The sequence below is a fragment of the Stegodyphus dumicola genome, chromosome 12, assembly GCF_044657685.1.
Source record: "Stegodyphus dumicola isolate Sdum_Otavi_A_Nest chromosome 12, ASM4465768v1".
In the NCBI taxonomy this organism is placed as follows: Eukaryota; Metazoa; Arthropoda; class Arachnida; order Araneae; family Eresidae; genus Stegodyphus; species Stegodyphus dumicola.
The window spans coordinates 68,348,891-68,369,670 of NC_140779.1; the positions used below are offsets into that span (position 1 = coordinate 68,348,891).

Genomic DNA, 20,780 nt, shown 5'->3' on the forward strand with positions numbered 1-20,780 from the left:
AACAATTCAAATCGCCCAATCAGAATGTTACCTCATTGTCTGAATTTCGGTTTACCATTCATTACTGTAGCGTATAGTATAAAGAATCTTGAATTAGCACTAAGTTTTCTTTATTTTTAAATTATTGGGATATCATTAAGTACAATAATCTTCTCTCGAGTAGCAATTATACACGTTACGTGCTGAAAATGGTTTTATTGCTTAAAATACACGTTACGTGCTTAAAATACACGTTTTATGTTTAAAATACACGTTACGTGCTGAAAATGGTTTTATTCTTTATAAAATATGTGAAGTAGTACCAACTAAAAGCAGCTGTTTTTAATTTTTCTTTCCCTTTGCCTGTTGTTTTACTGTGGAAAAAATTTTTGATAAGTAACGGCATGTGGTTCTCCTTTGGGCTCCTTCTTCGGAAATTATTGTTTCTTCTAAATCTGAAAAAGAATATATTTTATATATATATATATAAATGTATAAATGTTTTTCATGATTTTCTTTCAAGCAGTAAATTACATATATGTTCATTATTATCAGAAACGTTTGAAAGAAATACGAGTATATTTTAAGTTAATATTAGAATAACTTTTCTCTCCATTACTGAATGGTGTAAACTAAGTCAATAAAACTTTTTATTGCAGAAAATAATTTTCATGCTCGCATATAACTTTGAATTACATGCCAAATTTAGCTGTTGAAGCACTTTATGGGAAACACATGAAAACTGATGCCATGCTTAATAGGAAGAAACATAAGAGCTCTTTCTCGGTTAGCTGAAAACTGCAAACTAACACTCTAGAGATTTTTTTAACGACAACTAAGAGCTCGTTTACGTTTCCTCTCGATTTCATTTATTTATTTGTTTGATTATGACAAAGCACTCAAGAGCCACCTGCCTGAGGAATGCTGCCATGAAGGATTTCTTAAAGGAAAGTGGTTCCTAATCACCTTATATATGAGAAAAATCATGAAAACACGTATGCAACCAACCTATTGACCGGGATTTGAACTCGGCCACTAATGGGCCTAAAAATCAGCTGGGAGAAGGAACTGCAGATCTTCTAGTTGATAGTTGTATGGTTTTCATTTAAAGGAAAAGTATTCGCAGGAACTTTAGAATTTAATTTTGTTAATTTTATTATTAATTACAGAATTCCGCAATAAATATATAACTTAAGCAAATTGCACAATAATTAAAGACCCTTATAATGCATACAGCAAATTAATTTAAGATGCAATACATAAAGAAATATTGCTACTTCCTTGTTAAAGTAGCCACTGCATAAAAATTTGGTGATATTTAAAAATCGCAAGTTACACACTAGGATATTAAGTTTTGCTTGTTAGCGACTACGTGTGTTCAAAAAGGAAGTGCCGAAATGTCTGTTTTAAAAAAATGAAAGGTTTAGGACTGCAATATTGACCTCAAGCCATACAGATATAATTGATGACATATATTAGATGTGAAAGTGGCATGGAGATTTAAGTGTTAATGATTAGAAAAATTAAAATTTTGTAATTCCTGAAAGAAATAAATGTATTTAAAACCTTGAGATTAAATTGCTTACCTTTATGTACATGATCTGAATCTGATGCCTTTTGATTAGCCTTTGTTTGTTTTGTTCCGTCACTACAATTACTTTGCTCGTCTCCAGTATCTTCCTTAGAATAAAACTGACAAATAATATTAACATTCAACAATCTATCATTTTCCGTTTTTTCTTGGCATTTAATATTTTTTAAGTGTTTTTCATGATTATCATCATCACGTGCTTCTGTTTGAGTATCCGTGTGTTTCTTGGACTTTTTCTGAAGACCACATTTACAATATCCAGATTTTTGAGGAGGTTGCGTTTTTTGAACTGCAAATGTTTTACAATTAGACAATGTTTGTCCTCGAATGCTTTCTGGATTTTTTCTATTGCCAAATTTAAGTTTTGGAAGAGATCTTTTGTTTTCTTTTGCCGTATTTTTAAAGTGGTGGGACAGCTTAGAAAAATTTTCCTCATGAGCAATGCAAGCTGAATTTAAAGGTTCATCCATTTTTAATTTTTCCTTTGTCCTAACATTTGTCGCTTGTTTATAGTTCTGGTAATCATTTTTAATAGTTGGGCATTCTCTTCTTGATTCAAATGTAGGTATATTTCGTCCCTGAGCACAGAATTCCTGAGCTTCTTTATTATAACTGTCCTTGCATTCATTGTTAAATTCTTTGAAATTCACGGAAGTTTCAACAGAATTATGTAAGAATTCCATAGCGTAAGTATTAGATTTTTTACTATTGGGATTTTTAATAGAGCTATGTGTCACTGGAGTCAGGATGCTTTTCGCTTTTCTTCGCATTAAATTAGCTTCCTCATTGCTAGAAGGCTGCTTAATACATTGTGAATGTTCTTTCAAAGATATAAGATCGTTCTTTGATTTTAACCTGAATTTGACGTTTTTGTTTTTAAGATCGACATAAATTGGAATTTTAAAATCCACTGTTTCGTTCTCTTTTGGGTACTTCTTAACATTATATACCCCGCAAGAAGGATATGATGTTCGCATTTTGGTCGATTCTTTGCAGACATTTTTCATTATGCTGCTTGAGTCAAAATCTGAGCTGCTTACAGCAACTTTCGAGTTGCCTAGTGTTTTGTCCAAATCGAATATACTGTAGTTTTCCACTGACTCTGGTGTCATTTCAGACTGTCTGTCTCCAATAGATAGTAAGTCATCGTAAGGTTCTCGTTGCTCATAATCTGAAAGACTAGCTACTTCACTTTCAAATCCAGGCATTTTTGAAAAAGGCGGGAGCTCATTTCCGATCTCATGTAACTCACTATTTATGGAACCAAAGTCTTCAGCGTCATGAAAATCAATTGAACTATCACTGTTGATGCTATTATCGCCATCAAGAGCAGCTGAAGAAATAGAGAGATAACATATTAAGTATTCAAAGAAATGAATTATATAAAGCAACGGTTTTCATTTTTTTAAATTCGGCCGTAGTCTTACGTGCCTGTTAATATTCGCCGCTGAAGCTTAATTACGGGCCAACTCGGTTACTTATTTAATATAAAGTTCTAGTTAATCTAGTGTCTTTGGCAACTAGAACCTTGGGAAAGAGTCTAGCGACTATTCGCTAGTCTTCTTACAACTATAAAAACAAAGTTCAAGGAAGGGTTAAAATACCCTTTTATTTACTCAAAGAAATATTTGACAGACGGCCCCTCTCAGGCTTACAGGAAAGCCTCGATTTGGGCTTAACTTAAGATTGCAAATATAAAACTAAACTAATTTTAACTAACTAAGCCTAAATTCCCCAGAAATAACTAACCTAGTTGGCTCGTAGTTAAACCTCCTCGGCAAACACTAACAGACACGCAAGATTACGGCTGAACGTAGTAAGATAGGCTTAAAGCAACGGCGTAGTCCGAAGGCAGACCACGCTCTTCTGAGCTCTTCCACGGAAGTGACTGAATTTCCCATTAAATCCTGGTTCTACCTCATTTACATAAAACGCGATGCTGAAAACTAATTCTGGCAGGGAGTTGTAGATGTGAAACAAGAATTTAAGGGAAAAGGTTTCAAAATTAAAAATAATTATTAGAGAATTAAAATAAACCCTGCAAAGTGATAGACGATTGCCCTGTGTAATGTCCAAACTTTGAGATCTTCAACTATAGTGCCATATACGCAATTCATTTGAATTTTACTTTTTTATTTTAGAAATTCTAGGAGAACAACAAGGATAAGCTTCAAGGACGACTTATGGTCCGGGGACTACAGATTCAGAAAAATTGACTAAGTATTATGTTACTCACACACACGCTTACAGTAATGAGGCATAATTTTTCTACATCGTTTATTTAATTTTCATGTCGTTTAATTTTGTTTTATTTATTTATTTGGAATTATTTACCTTTTTCTCCAAATATACTGTATTTTGAAATTTGCTTTCTTTGCTATGTTTCATTTTTTCCGGAAGCACTGTTTAGATTTCAAACCTTACTTGGAAAGAGATCGCAATCCTTCTTACATTTTTTTTTTTTTTTTTTTTTTTTCTTTTTTTCATATTAACTTTCTTTTCTATTTTTTTATTTGTATTGATATTTTAATTTTTCATTAAAATTTTTTAACAATCATTACATATTTTAGTTATTGTTATATTCAGCTTGTATTGTTGATAACTGCTAATATTTTGAATATTAATTAAATTATTTTCAATTTACCAGGGATAAGTTAAAATTATTTTATTTATTTTGTATTACATATATATGCATGCGTATATCAAAATATGAAAGATGAAGAATGTATAAAATAAAATTTTAATTTAAATTTGTAATAGCCGCTTAAGTCTCCTATTTATTTATTTATTTATTTATTTTGGCTCTCCTTTTCTATCTTAAAATTAGTAACATGCTCGAAATGCTCTCTCTCAAAATTGGGGGTGCGGAACTAAGCTAAAATCGGGCTGTTACTTATATGGTGCTCAAGGTGCCCTTGCCAACGACAGGTGCATTTGATTTCTTGCCACGACGAATGTCGTGGGCTTGTGTTAACCATTGTCAGATAAATGAGATTGGTAACAACAAAAAAGTTTAAAAACTATTTCTCTTATCAGGATCCTTTCTCTTCACATACACAATAATTGAAAGCATTAATTTCAGGAAATAAAATTTTATAATTTACAGCGTTAATTTAATGCTTTATTTAATTTTGTGATTTGTAATGCTTTTAAGCTTTTACGAGGTTTAATTCTTGTATTATATAAGCAACACTGTACCAAAAAATTATACAATTTGTTATATATTACAGAAAGTAGCAAACGTTAAGCTAGAGTGAAAAAGAAAAGATATTTCCATTTCGTAAATGACTGAACACTTATCGCCACAATTTAGGTTATGAAAAATTTGCGTATATATGTTCTTCTCATTGTGGTAAAGAAGCGACATTGCAGCTACCAGATTCTAAATGCACATAGTTTTCCACTCGAGTATGCACACATTGGAACCCGAAATTGCAACTTCGAATTTTTTTTAATTTATTTTGCACCTTATGCAAAATTCATGAATATTTGATTAATAAATTCAGCAAATGTGCTGCACTTAGCAAAGCATCAAATATTAATGTGTCAAATTTAATTTTAAAAAAAACTCTGTCATCTTATAAAAAGCGAAGAGAAAAGAATGTCGAGCAGACGTACTATGCTGATCAACGTTTATCTTTGCAGAATGTTAAGTGCTACCATACTTTGTTTTATATACTCGTATTAGCTATATACTATTTATATTTGTATAGCGAGATGTAAATTAATGAAGATTTCTGGATTTACTCCAGATATCATCATCTGTAAAAATTATCACTGGTGTTGTAAAAAAAAGTTCAAAATTTTATGGTTATTTTTTTGCTCTTCTGCTATATTTATTCACAAAATTCATACACAAAGTTTGGTACTTACGTATTATCCTGTCGACAGCTGGCGGAAAGTTTGGCAATGGTCGCCAATCGGTGACCATTGGGGAGTCATTCTTTATTTGCTTGTATTATAGATATATACAAATTATTTATTGCGCATAAAAATGTCCATAAATATTTATTCAAGACTTTAAATAAACTAATAAATCAATTTTTGAAAACTTACGCCATTTACTGCGACGGCGAAAAATTCCTAATGACATTTAATATAAAAAAAGGATAATCATATTATTTATGAACTCCGAACCATATAAATTCACTTAAACAGAAATCTAATTGCTGACGCAGATGACATGGTGATTTTTATTGCGGCGTTCTGAGGAACCGCAGAATTTTTTTATTTTTGAGTAGATGCATCACTTTTAGGATCTACAAACTTATACCGATGATTCACTTTCTTGTATAAAAATCCTGCAGTTTTTAATTCACTAGTTTTATAGCCTTTCCAGCAATCCGGAAACAATTGTAGATTCATGGCCTATATTTTCTTTTATTGCTTTCAGCAAAGTAGCCATACTTCTATCTGCAACTCTTATAAGGAGACATTAGTCAGTCTCTTTGCACAGTCCACCGAATAGCCGCTGCTTAATATTGCAAGTCACAAATGTAATTTTAGAATTCTCGAACCATGTTCCTTTTCGAATAGATATTCTAATGTCCCAATTTTTGACACTGCATCACCATTGTTTATCCGTTTTCAAATAAAACACTATAGCGTGTCTATTAATATACACTGTTATAGCAGTCCCATGTATAAAATTTTAACTTTGTATGGCTAATCATTTTTTAATTATGTGAGGTATATACACTGAAGTACCACTGGATTAGAGATAGTAAGTCAATAACGAGTTGGGCCTCCTCTGGGCTTGATAATGGCTGCCACATGACGAGGCATAGTTTCAATAAGTTTGCGGAAGCATTCTACGGAAATGGCTAATCAAACAACTGATAGAACTGTCCATAATTCAGGAATGGTTGCTAATGTTATGTGATGTGCTTCATACCTTTCTCTAAAATATTCGAAAGGTGCTCAATAGGATTTAAGGCTTCTAGGTAGATAAATCTTGATAGAAATGTCAGAGGAATGGTCATCCAACCAAGCAGTAGCTGACCGGGACCTGAGAGAGGTGCAGTTATCTTGCTGGAATACTCCATTTCCGCATGAATGACAGGATAACATAAATGAATGGAAATGCTCGCCCAGCGACTCTACGTATACTACTTACTACTCATATTGAGGCAGTTTGGTACAAGTACCGACGTTTCCAAACCCTGCTAACAGAAAACACCCCAGAATGTGACTAAGCCTACATGGCCTTGTACAGTTCCAACCTGGCGTGCAAGATCCATGGCTTCATGAGCCTGATGTCCTATTCTTAGCCTCCCGCCGGTATTAAGTAGTCGAAATCGAGACTCATCGCCCCATGGGTCTACGGCTCCCGAAGCCCATATGGCAAAGAGAGGGTTTCACAATCCATTCACTGACTATATGACTGGTGCCCTGATTCAGTTGAGTGATAATTTGAGCTAATTTTTAGCTTCTCTAGCTATGTACAATACGGCTGAGCCTTCTCACACCATCCGGGTTCAAGGCTGATTGTGCCTTGCAATTTGTCCGATCGCTAGCGTTTTCACACAATCCGTGTATTCTCGTTATACTCTTGATTCTGTCGGCCTTAAAAATCCTAGCCCTCCGACGATTTAGGAAATTGAATGGCCATGAGTCGTTCGCCTACTCTCTCCCCGCGATCGAAGGTGTCTAAATCAGGCGTTTTATCCATACTGGCAACTGGAAACGACTGATTAACAACAAACATAGTGCTAGCTATATAAGTAGTTACCACAACGCCCTCACGTGAGCACAAATGCTTCGCAGCTTTACAAAATTTGCATAGCCATGTCTACCCCTAATTCAGTGGCACTTCAGTGTATATATAAGGGAAAATCCAATATTTCTGGGGATAATATCCTCCTGGGGGGTCGAATGGGGACACCCCAGTGTTCTGGCTAAGACCTATACTTAGAAAGACTCGGCTCTTGGGATACATAATCACAGTGTTAAGGCTTTTGAAAAGCTCAGGTTAGTCTCTACCTTCTAGTACACTATAGTGATCACGCGGTGGTATTCTCACTTGGTGTACGGGGTATGTAGTTGCTTGCTTGTGTCGCCATCTGTTACCTCCAATGATAACTATAGCAGCGCAAGAGTTTCGCATGCCCTTGAAGATGATAGTGACTTAGGGACTTTATTCCGGCTCTCTTTTTGGCAGTCGAACATCATACCACCATATTTTGCAATAGCAAAAGAGTTCCCGTGGGACAGCTTCTGATATTTGAACTGCTTTGCAATGCATTATTTGATTACGTCTCGAGATCACTACACACTCTCCTTCCAAGCATTTTTGATGCGATATGAAGAGATAAGATTGATCATTGTGAACTGAGGCTGCTTTGTAGGCGCGATTGTGAGCCCAATGCCCATGAGATTGATCATTGAAGGACTTCGTTCCATGCCAACTTTGCAATTCGACACTTCTCTTTTACTTATGAACTTTTACTTTTTTGGACTTCTGCTTCAGTTCTTCAATTCTACGATACATACTTTAAATTGCTATCACTGTATGAAATGCTATGCTTATCCAAGTTATGTTCACTAATTTCTACGTGTTATACACAGGGCATGGCGATGCCCATAAACCTGCCTCCGTGACTGCATCACCTAATCGGATGAGATTGATTGTTGTGTTGAAGGTGGTGTAAGGGCATGCTTGGTTGTACTTGTTGCTGCATAATGGAGCGTGGTTGAGAGAACTTCGGCATGTGTCACGTAGTTCATCATTTGTCCTCAGTGGGGAAAAGTGTGTAGTTCTGCAGGTCGCCATTGTAGTGATCATCTGGCGGATGCTGCTTGGTATGTAGTTGCTTTCTCAATTCGCCATCTATTAGCACCAATCAGAAGTGTAGTAGCGTATGAGTTTCTCCTGCTTTTGAAGATGATGACATTTGAAGATGATAATGATTTAATCCCGGGTCTGTAATGTAGCAATCAAATATCATATCGTTGTTGCAAAAAGGTTCCCAAGGGAGAAATTCTGATATTCGAACAGCTTTGTAATGCGAGCATTTTATTAGCTCTCAAGATCTCAACACTCCCTTTCCTTCTCACAAGGAAGTAAAAACAAACTTATCAAAAACTGATCTGAATTACATGAAACGAAAGAGCAGAGGACATTATAGTCACGGCCATTTGCTACAGGCGCTACATCGCGTTACTTGGCCAGTTGACGGGATCTAAAGTTTATATGAACATACAATACTAAATTACTACTTGAAAACACATGAAAATATCAAAATGTTTTTATTTAATTATTCTTTATTTTGAAGCTGAAGATGGCAACTATCTGTAAAATAATTTAAGCTGGAATCCGAAGTTTTAAGATTTTTATTTTGGAGAAGCGATTTAAGACAGTGCATTTTAAAATTCCAAAAGTGGTATCAATAAGGTGTTATGAAAAGCTAAAATTTCTACATGATGTCGCAATACAACTTTTGTACAGAATTGTACTCTGGGAAAGCTTCATAAAATTTCTGTAGAATTTTATAGAGAAGCATTTCTGAAGAGGGTTACTTATAAAGTTCTGTAATAATTTGTATTAGGCAGTGAGGTCATGCTACCAGCAAATGTGATATACAGAAAATATGGTATTTTGATTTAAAACTTGTAAATGATACTTAAAAATGGTATAAAGAAAATGAGAAATCAAAGCAAAAAATAAGATATCATTTTTGACTTTCGTAAAACGCTATCATTTGGCGTCTATGTTAAGCGTTAGAAATACACCTAAGTGGGGGAAAAAAAAAAAAAAAGTTTAAGACTTGATGTTTTATTTTTGTCATTTTAAAATCTTGCATGGATCCTAACGTTTCACGGTGGCTGATACACATTTTTTTTTTAATTTCAAATTACCAAAGTGGGGAAATTCCATTTCAAAGTGGGGGAAAATTTTAAATTTGCTGATGAAATATGCTCACCTAAATATGAAACTCGCCAAAAAATTAGGCCAGCTCAAATATATACATTCTTTGACAGAAAAGTTCCAGGACAAAGGTCGTAAAAAATAGAAAATTGTATTTACCAAGTAATTATCCTAGCTACTATCAAAATAGTCCTCTTGGCTATCTATACACAACAGCCAACGTTTCTGGAGATTTGGGAAGCAAGCAGGGAAATCTTCAACTGCGATGCTTGTAAGCTCATTTGTCACAGACCATTGGATGTCTGTAATAATCTTGATAAAGTTTTCCTTTCAGTCACCTTTCCGCTCATGGAAACAAGAAAAAAATCACAATAATCTTTGTCACGAATGTCTCATAACATCTGGCTCTATCCAAAGTTCACTAGAAATTCTTCGTTTTCCTCTTTCTGTTCATCCGTTAGTGAGTGAGGGGTGATTCTTGCATTAAGTTTTCGTTTCCCTTAAATCTTCGCTAAAATTTCTTTGACACATCACGATTCAAATTCAGTTCTTCTAATATCATATGCACAATTACACGACGGTCTTCTTGCCATAATTGCCTTACACGCTGCACGTTTGCATCGATGTGTGCTATAGGCGGGCGACTAGCTCTGGGAACGTCTTGCACTGAATCTCTGACGTCACGAAACCTTTTATGCCACTCGAAAACACCAATTCTTGAAAGTGCCTCATCTGCATCTGATTACTTAATCATATTTCACGTTTCACTAGGGGTTTTCCCGAGCTTAACGCAGAACTTAATATTCACTCTTTGCTCACAATCAGCATCCCTTGTGTAACCTTAATGCGACAACAATCCGAACAGTGTGGTGCTAAGCACAGCCCTGCCCATAGTAAGCTTGCGCGGAAACATGGCAGAGGTCATGTCAAGTAAGAATACATACCAGGTAACATAAAACAACATTTGTTCCTGTTTTGGTACTGCAAACTCAGAAATAAAAATTTAAAAAAATTGCCCTGGAACTTTTATGCCAAAGGATGTATGTATAAAGTCTCCTTTTCCTAACTGGTGGCGGCTTGGACTCGAGCAAGCTATAACTTTAGTAGGTGTGAACACTGCTACGATATTTATAACAGCAATAAATGCGATGATCAAGCCGTAATGTAAATGCCTCATACTATAAATTTAATAAAGCTGATACAACTGTATAGAAATTCCCAAAGAACATTATAGATAATCTATTGTATAAATGCTTCTGCTGTGAAATTGGATAGAAATTTCATAAGAAGTTCTATTTCACAAAATAGAATTTTATAAAAATTTTGTTTTGCAAAAGCACGTAGAAATTTTATAAAATCTTGATAGAATGGTTTTGTAGAGATGCAAAGTTTTCAAACTATAATCAAAACAAATTTTTAATTTTTAATGTACACTGCTGGCCACCCAAATTGCAACATCAAGAAAGACAACAAAATTTATTTAGTAGATAACATGTTGACCAAGCATCAAACAATTAAATTTATAGACTTCTGTGAAGTGTGGTTCCTTCCAGAATCAGTAGCCAGAGTAGCCGCCATTGTTGGAGATCACCGCTGCCACACGCCTCAGCATTGATTCAAAGAGACTTTTGGATGTGTTCTTGGAGTACAGCAGACCAAGCAGCTTCCAAATGTTGCCAAAGTTGATCTGGTGTGGCAGCTTGGGATGTAATCTGAGTCAATCGTTCAGCAACTGTTGAAATATGGCTGTGGGCAAACCCTGAAGGTAAAGGAGGACAACTGGCTCCAACACCTCGGAGATGTAGCACTGGCTGTTTAAAGTACGACAATGCGTATTAGTGCGAGAATGGTATCCAATACAGCCCCAAGCCATAAAACCCGGTGCAGGACCAGTGGAGTGGTGCATAACGCATCTGTTCAGCATCCGCTCTCCATGGTGTCTTCAGACACGAATCCGACCATCGTGGTGTTGCAAACAGAAGCATGACTCGTCAGTAAAGACAATTTCATTCCATTCTGCCGTCCACATCCTTCTTTCATCGCACCATTTGCGGCGGGAAGTCTGTGGTTCTGCGTTGAGGGTAGACGAAGCAATGGACGTCTTGCGGACAGACCACTCTGGTGTAAACGGTGTAGAATGGTACGCGCAAACACTGGATGATGCGTTACAGATTGAATGTGCTGTGCTATGGTTCGTGATATGACTGAGCGATCCGTCACTGCCATGCGCACAATGTTCCTGTCATCACGTGAAGTGGTGCACGGAGGTGGATGCGATCGAACACGTCGGTCCGTCGTATCCTCCTGCATCAAACGGTCACATATCCGCATTACAGTTGTTTGGTTTCGTCCAACACGACTACCGATTTCCCTGAAAGATAATCCACACACTCGGTAGGCCACTATCTTTCCTCTCTTCGAACTCGGATACTTGATTAAACGATGATCGCTGTTTACTACGAGGCATAATTGATCGTTTTTGAAAAAATAAAAAAAATAAAAACTCAAGAAAAACACAATTGCCGAACTTGAAATCGTAGAAAACTCCAAGCCTTTAATAGTGCTTTGAAGTGGCGCCACAAGCGCGCGTGATGTGCTTCTGCGCTGAAATTCTAATCATTTGCATATCTCACCTCCACTAATGCATGTTATAAATTTCATGTTATTTGCATGCTTCCTTCAGGGGTGTATTTACGGTGGCCAGCAGTGTATATAGAAATATAAAAATAAACAAAATTTTATTCATAAATGCTGAACAATTTTTAATGGAAATTATTTTTAAAAATTTTCTTTCCTGGCTTAACCTTTTTTTAGTTCCTAAATTTATGTAACATATTGTGCAATTTCTTATACTGTATTGTTTATGCAATACAAAATTTAACAAAATTTAAACCTTGTAAAAATCGAAAATCAATTTAAATCATAAAAATAGCTAAAAATTAAATTTATTCAGCATGTATAAAATTTTAATTTGTGAAGTTAATGCTTTTAATTATTGTGCATGTACCCCTGATAAGGGAAATGGTCCTTTAATTTTAATTAAAATTAAAAGTAGTTTAAAATGGATGTACTTTTATTTAAATAATTTTTAAAGTCAAAATCAACTAACAATTTCTATTAGGAAAGAAATTTACAATGTATTCTGAAACCACCTTCCATAAATCAAAAATAATTTCAAATTTTCGACGAAGTTAAAAAATTCTATTTAAAAACGAAAGTTTAGTTCATTTAAAAAATTCTGTTTTAAACGAAAGTTTTATTCATTCTTTTTAAGTTCAAAAGAAAATTTTGCTGAATTTAAATGCTTTCGAATATTCAAAAACTTCTATAGGATGTTTTACAGAAGATTAAAACAAGAAAACTTGCATAAAGTTCTTTAAAGTTATTGCCCAATTTTATGTAAACCGGATCTGATATTTTCCCTAAGACTCTGTTAGTAGATTTTGTACACATTATTAAGATTCCATTCGTGGAAGCTTTGGAAATAAAATAAACTATGCACCTTTATAGAATTTCTTCATAAAACTCCATCGAATATGCACACATATCTCTGTAAAATCTGTAAATAAATTTCTATCGAATGTCTACTCCTAATTCTGTACTTTTCTATTAAACTAGTTACCAGAATATTTGACTCTAGTGTACTTTGCTCAAATGGGAGTTAAACCAGAAGAGCTATCAGTCTCGAAACGGCAATATATGTAATGATTCCAAATGTGTAGATGAAACAGTGGAACATTTAACAGCTTTCGATATTGCATAAATGACTGAGATGATCGTATTGGCTGAGTGGAAAGCATGATGACGCAATTTAGCACAACGTATCTTGAAAAATCACAATCATTATTTTTTTTACGTATATCAAATAATCTTTTTTAGACAACATGTTTCCTAATTATATTTGAATACAGAAGTTGCATTTTGAAGTACGACGTCATCTTAAGCACGTAAGCCGCAGCAACATGAATTAAAAGCGTCTTGCCAGTAGGAGAGCTTATGCGAAAAAGGGGAAGAATACTTTCAGAGGAAGAAGGTTGGGAGTGGGAAAGTTTCAGTTCACAGTTTTGGTTTACAATGAATTTGTTACGTTATTTTCTTCCTTAACGTTCGTACAGGGTTCGTAGATTTGGAGTGAATAACGACGACACTTAATGAATTATCGAAACACACTTTATTAACCAGTATTGTCAGGACAGCTCCAAAACACTTTTACAGTCGTCGATGAACTACTATAAACTCGCTGACACGATCAGAAACACAGCCTTCAGATTATCAGGCTATCACGGTGGAGACAGCTTTCTGCAAAGCACCCGACTCTGCTTGGTCGTTCTCGGAACTCCACGTACTCTCGAGACTCTCCACGCTACAACTCGCGATGAACTCGACGACACACGAGCACAGCTCCCGACTCTTCGGTTCAGTCGTTCCCTGAGCTCAACACGCTCTCTCGACGATGCACTAATCGCGATACACTAACAGACTCCTTCGGTGCATTCGACGACCCACTCGGCACTCGCTGCCCGGCTGTCAACTCGATCGACTCCCCAGGGATTGACTCGCTAGACGAGACACCAACTCGATACTGACTATCTTGCACTCCAGACGAGGCACTCTGACTCCCCCTCTCGACGAGGCACACACTGAGACACTGCGGACCAGCAGGGTTTATATAGCTTTCGGCCTGTGTTCGAGAACATTCTGGGCTAAACTGGTAAGAATTCGTTCCAGAAGGTTCTCCAACCGTCCATGGTATATCGTCCATGGTCTCCAAAAGTCGCCAAATGAGCGATTTCTCACCAAATCTGGCAATCCTGCTTTCCTTGCTATTTTATGCCAACCCTAAAACTGCTTTGCGGAGAAGCTACCTTACCGCGCCTGTACATTTTGTAATAAATTTGATTGGACAAGAGGCATGTGCATTAAAACGTTACGTAAGATAGAAAAATCTGGAACCTGTGAGAAGAGATGAATTTAGGCGCAGATGGCTAAATTTAGAATGTTAATTTTGAGGTCGCCAATTATATTTTTCAAAGAGCTATTATATTTTGTTATAACTTACATAAGAGGAATGTTTAAAAGCTAATGCTAAAAAATACATTTGGCACTATAGTTCCTTAGCAAAAATGTAAAATTTTTGTTAGGAAGACTAACCTAATGCGGAAAAGGAACTATAGAAAGTATCAAATGTCTTCTCTGCTAAAGCTGGAAAAATGTAAATTGGAAATTTTAGTAAATATATATATAAACATAAGATTCTACATAAGGTACCTTTAGAAACTGTACAAAATTTTATTCTGTACGCAGATATTAAGGAAATATCTACACATATCTCTATAGAACCTTTGTATTTAAACTTGCGGAAACTATATCTAAAATTTTCAGATTTGTATGGAAGATCTATGACCTAGCTGATAGAAAACTGGGTCATAATTCTAAAGGCAGTTGAAGAAATTTAACTTGTTTTTTTTTTTTTAATAGAATTAAGAAGTTCCGTAAGGGCTTGCTTGGACTAGGCACGTGTACTTAAACGAAGTTTCTTAAGCACGCAACGAGAAATTAGCCACCTTAATATGTCAACCAATTCAAGTCCTTCCCATGGACTTGAATTGCATCCGAATTCGAAGATAAGACAAGAATTTGACGTTATTATTTTCTAATACTTACTCGTAAAAAAAGATTACTTAAAATAATATTTTATAGTTTTTATTAAAGAAAGCTTCCTTTAAAATGACGTAAAAAATGAGATAAAGTTTTTTTATACCTATTAATCTTTTTATATAAAAGAATTAGGATTTTAGAGTTTATTACCATAAAGCAATAATAACTGCCAATATCTTTATTTAAATATATAACGCAAAAGCAGAATATCTTTGCTCTGGATTTTGATAAAAATGATATTACAGTTCATGAAACTATTTAAGCTAATATTCATTACTTACATAAATAAAATTCCTGAGAGTCTTTTGGTATTACACCCGTTGCAATGGCTTCGTTAATAATTTTTTTATAGTTTTTGCTTATTTGGTCCATTATACTTGAAGGGCTGTTTATTTCCTGAGCGATCAAGCTTTTATACGGAGAATCTATGAAGATTTGCTGACAAAAAAAAAAAAAAAAAAAAAAAAAAAAAAAAAAAAAAAAAAACCATTTCAAATACATTTTTAAACTGTTGCCAAAGTGAAAATTAGGATAACAGTTTTTCCTTACTTTTCCTCTCTTTTAAATTAAATGTGCACATGTATGACTTGAAAGTTATCTAAATTTTAAAAAAATAATTAATAATTAATTTTAATTTTAAAAGCACTAAATTTAATCTGTATTAAATCTACCAGACTGTGTGAGGTTTTTTTTAATAAGTTACTGTTATCTCTACATATACTCGTAATAAAAGAAAGAGTCTGTGTGTCTTTCGTTCGGGTGGCGCGTAAGCTATTAGACCCTGGGCTACGAAATTTGGTACATAGGTGCATCTAGAAAACAGCCAGTGCACCTCGTAGAGATTTTTTCAAAATTCGAATCAGAATTTTTAGTCCAAAGGGATTTGAATCCCGAAGGACTATTAGTTTCGTTTTGGCATTTTGCGTCGGACGGATAAATGTCGGTTCACTTTTCAAACTGTTGCCATAAAATGTTGTCCATAAATAAGTCCTGCATTATATTTGAAGAAATTAAATAATGAAAATCTGCGTAAATGTATGTATATTTCTCACATTGTCATAAAATAACGGTACATAGAGTCATCGAATTTTGAATAACGTAATCCTCCAACGAATATGAGCATGTGGAAGACCAAATTTGAAATTTGAAATTTGTTTTATGATCGATTTCCTATTTTTTAAAACTTTGACGAATTTTTTATTAACAAACTCAAGGATTTCAAAGCGAGCAATGGCAACGTTGTGCGGAAAAAACATTTTTATCTCCAGCGCGTGAGTCTCTGTATCGGAAATTCTAAAGATATGCTCGTTTTAAAACTATTTTGCGATATTGCTGTTGCACTGGATCTTATGGTTTAAGTGCGAGGAACATGATATTTAATAAAGAAAGGTAACACACAAAATGTTAAAAAACACCCCTTTGGACGTAATTTAAAATCTGAAACATTTCAGATTTTTTTTTTTTTTAATTTTATCCTTTTTGATGAAATCTCATCATTTAAATGTAAATGATATGTGTGTTCCAGAGTGGATAATGAATTTTAGCCTTGCTTGCTGCATGGTCTCAGTGTGTGGTTTGGTAATACATTCGACTGGCAATCGGAAGATCAGGAGTTCGAATCCCGTCAATGTCGCAATTGATTTATTGTTTTCCTGTCTCCGAAATAAATGCCTGATAACTCTAAAGTCACACTTGATTAAATTCTGATAGCTGATAATTTATTGATTATAAACCCTCTGGAACTGACGACTAAGTCATCTTCTCAGTCAGCTTTTAAGAAGAGGAGAACATAAGGAATATCAGGCTTCCTTACTGCATGCCTTCGGGGTATAAATGGTAGCAGGTTCGGTTATCATCAAAAGACCCGGAGTTCAAATTTCATCGAGAACATAGCATATTTTTCACGCTTCCCTGGGGAAAAGTGGAATTGCTCTATAAGTGATGCCCGGTAAAATAGAGTGGAGGATAATTCAGCACCACCTGTATTTGGCGATTGGAAGACAGAGAATCTAAATAAATAATTTTTACCTCTAATTCTCTAAAATCTAAAAATTTTCGAAAATAATTTTTAAAAAAGTAAATGCCTAATAGCTCTCCGATTCATCAACGACATAATTTATACGTATACATCTTATATCAAAGTATTTCCTTTTTTCACTTTCTTAGAGTACTTCTTTATTTTTATAAAATAAATCAATTTATATATATTTTAAAATAAAATGACAGATTTAAAAAACCTTTTTGATATTAAACTCTATCTCTTATACATAATTATGCATGGATGTCAGGTCAGTTCTCTCCTTAATTTTACCCTCGTTTATCTCCTGTTATTCAATTACTTGTTGTAAAACCTTGCACAAGAAAGGTGTTAGAAATGTTAGAAATTTTGTACTTTCTGAAACTTACCGCCTTCAAATTTTTTAAGCCTGTCCTCACACTTTTCCCTAGTAACTGGTATTTTTACAGAGTTTCTCTTCATTTTAACTCCTTTCTCACGTTGACTGTTTTGTGACTCTCTGCTGTGTATACGGTAAGTCTTCATTTTTGGAAACAATGTATGCAAATTCTCGCCCAAATAAGCAAAAATTTGCCACGCCTGTTCTGAGAGAATCTAAAAAAAAAGGCGATAAAGAAGTAGTGGTTTAGTAAAAAAATGTTTGATTTTTATTTAGATAAACGAAATAAGAAAAAGAAATATAGCTTCAATCCTGACGAAAAGAGGCTTTTAAATTTTTAAGGAAATGAAATTAATGATCAATAGAAAATGATCAAAGGTTTATTCAAGTAATTTAAGGCTGATGTTCACTTCCACGCCTATCGGAACGTAGGAACGTAAACAATTGACCTTCTGAAATATTAAGGAAATGCTTGCTACCGTGGGAAAAATTGGCCAATATCATCAATTGGGATATATCAATCAAGACTGTTACAGACCAAACCTCCACCTGTCTGAGAACAAAATATAAAACTAACCTTAGCCTTTAGATCTGCAAAGAAGCCCCCTATACCATTCAAAGCCCTATACCGTAATATTATCCTTCTAGCTTCTGGCAGCGAAATGATGTACCTTATCCAGAATCTGGAGATCAAGAAAACTAAAGATTTTGATGCCATCACGAACAAGGTTACTCAAGAAGTTTCGAGAAAAGCTATCATTTTAATTACTGATATTTTTAACGCATATTTTCGATGTCACTGCTTTCCGTAGCAATGGAAGTACTACTTTTCTTTATTATTACAGTATTACTTTTCATTACTTTTCTTTAACAAGTAAAAGAACTTGTCACAGACTCTTTGGCTTTCTTCCCTCTTTAGATAACTTTTTAAGGGATAACTGCTTCTGGAATTAAGGGTTGATCGTAAGACTTGGAATTCCTTTCAAGCTTGTTAAAATCATCAATTTATAGTTAATTAATTTTTCAAGTTCGTATTGGCGATGCCCTTTTTGTTAGAAAGCGCAATCTAGACGGAATTCCTCAGGGCTTGATTCTGAGTCTGTTGTTCAATTTGTTTGTCAACGACCTGTTAGAGCCTCGAGGAATGTATGTTGCTAAAATTATTGTTAATTTAGTAATTTATATTTACCACTCAATTCATGCAAAAGACAAGGTCCAATTTAGTATTAGCAATATTTTTTACTGTTGCTGAATATGGCATATCAAAATTAGCCCACTGAAAAGCAAGATCATTATCTTCAGATATAGAAAGAATATTAAAGAATTAAATGAGATTTTTATCAGTCGTATACAACTTTCGCGTTTGACCTTAATAAAATATCGAGGACCCATTTAAATGACATATTCACCTTCAAAAAGGCACGTTGAATATGTGCTCACTAAAGCAAAGTTTTCTTACGTGTCCTTGTATAGCTTGCTTTGTAGGTAATCAAAAAACTTTAAAGAATACTCTACGTCTCTTGAAAGTTTATAATTCCAAGTTATTAAATATTTTTAAAAGTCTAGTGGCAGTGCATTATAATCCCGAGTGATGAAGTGCTAGAACCAGCAGTTAATCATGAGATAATTCATATGTTCTTTCAAGTTTCAAGTTCTTTTCCTGCTCCGATATATTGCAATTCCTTTGCGCCAAAGAACTTGACTGCTTTTTCAGACATTTGTATATAATCCATTATAACTTAATGTTGCTTAGTTTGTACTTGTGTAAATCTATTAATTAATAAATTATTTATAAAATAATATTTAATCAAGATACCTTTCATCCTTCTCCATCTTTTACAGTGTCACCAAATCGACAACACCCTTTAGTTTTGCTCATTATTTCATATTTTTCTTCATCTGTTAAGGGGTATCTCGGAAAACTCAAGCAAAATCTTAAGAAGCCTGATGCAAAGAATCTCTAAGGAGAAGAAGTAAAGGTTTCCCTAGGCAAATGTGGCTCCGTCAGACTGAAGAGACACTGTGTATGTCCCGCAATCCATCCACCCTCCTTACCTTTCTGCGTATGTGCGAAATAGCAGGCAAGAAACCGGCATGTCGTCAGCCATATTAGCAATCTTTTACCGCGTTGTTCGAAGAGGTTCTTTGAAAGTTTTTCTCAGTTCTTTTCTCTAGTTATTTAAGCAGATCATAAGATGGATGTTTCGCAAGACGATCACCGGAATTCACCCGATTCTCTTTCTGTGAGGTAAGCTTGCTTTTTTAATTTTTTAAATAATAGATTTTAAAAATTGATTTGGTATAGTACATTAATTTTGATTCCCAAGCTCCAAAAATATTTTGTCTCATTGTATAACACAGCAGCTAGATTTTCATTCTTAATATATTAACTTTGCATTTTAGCATATGAATCTCAATTTATATAATTAATCATATGGCAAACAAATACTATATAGTTTTTGCAGGCATATTGGTATTTCTTTCCAAATTTTTTAAATGAGTTTTAAGCTTTAAAGTCAACTAATAATAATATTACGACAAAACGAGTGATCAGGAATAAATTTGCCATTTATAATAATGCGGCAGCTAATGGCATGTATGATTGCATAAATTAATTTTATTAATAAATTGTATTATGCTTCAGTTTTACTAAATAGTTTATCTGAGAAAATTTATAAACTTATTTAATATTAGTGGCCACTGAATATTATTTTTAATTTAGTATATTGATAGTTATATACAATTTTTCGTATTTTATGATTATTTTTGAAAATTTTATATTCATTATTATAAAAATATAATTTTGATTTCTCTCAATATTTGATGTGGTGTGGTGAATAACAGACTAACTCACTCTATCTTTTACTTAGCAAACAACCCAAATCCTGGTATCGCTGTTTTGTTTGTGGGACAACGTCTTGAAAAACACCAGACAGGAAATTCTTCAGATTTCCTAAGGATCCTATAAGGTAAATCATTTCTAAGTTTAAAAGAAACTAAACTTTGATTATTATTAATATATATATATCTCAGTTTTTGATAGAGAAGCAAATATTTCATGTATTTGGAATAATTTAAATAAATAGCTTGTTTTGTTTTTTCATTAAGTGTTTTACATCATAGACAAATAGTTCAGTGTTCTTCCGTAAATATCCAAGATAACTGTGCTTGTGATACAGTTGCTCCCAAAAGTGTTCATACACTTTAAGAATTTGTAAAAAAATGCGCTGTAGCCCGGAATTGAATTTAATTATAAAGCCCAGTATTTTCTCATATCTCGAAGTGATTT

At 34.2% G+C, this 20,780-nt stretch overlaps 1 protein-coding gene across 1 annotated transcript; it reads right to left on the reverse strand.

Annotated features, from left to right (window-relative positions):
* Window positions 1–188: 188 nt before the first annotated feature.
* Window positions 189–15,509, reverse strand: LOC118192739 (uncharacterized). Its single transcript, XM_035363751.2, has 3 exons — window positions 15,377–15,509; window positions 1,566–2,903; window positions 189–434 (listed from the first exon to the last, which is right to left on the reverse strand). Exons 1-3 carry the CDS (start codon window positions 15,465–15,467, stop codon window positions 322–324), a joined length of 1,542 nt encoding a protein of 513 aa, XP_035219642.1. The 5' UTR covers window positions 15,468–15,509; the 3' UTR covers window positions 189–321.
* Window positions 15,510–20,780: the final 5,271 nt, after the last annotated feature.

What these genes read in the sequence shown, in the direction of transcription:
- LOC118192739 (XM_035363751.2), bottom strand. Translation starts at nt 15,467, where the DNA reads ATGGACCAAATAAGCAAAAACTATAAAAAAATTATTAACGAAGCCATT. An exon ending in CTCTCAGGAATTTTATTTAT is followed by an intron (nt 2,904 to 15,376) that starts GTAAGTAATGAA and finishes CTATTTCTTCAG; the next exon opens with CTGCTCTTGATGGCGATAAT. An exon ending in TTCAGATCATGTACATAAAG is followed by an intron (nt 435 to 1,565) that starts GTAAGCAATTTA and finishes ATTCTTTTTCAG; the next exon opens with ATTTAGAAGAAACAATAATT.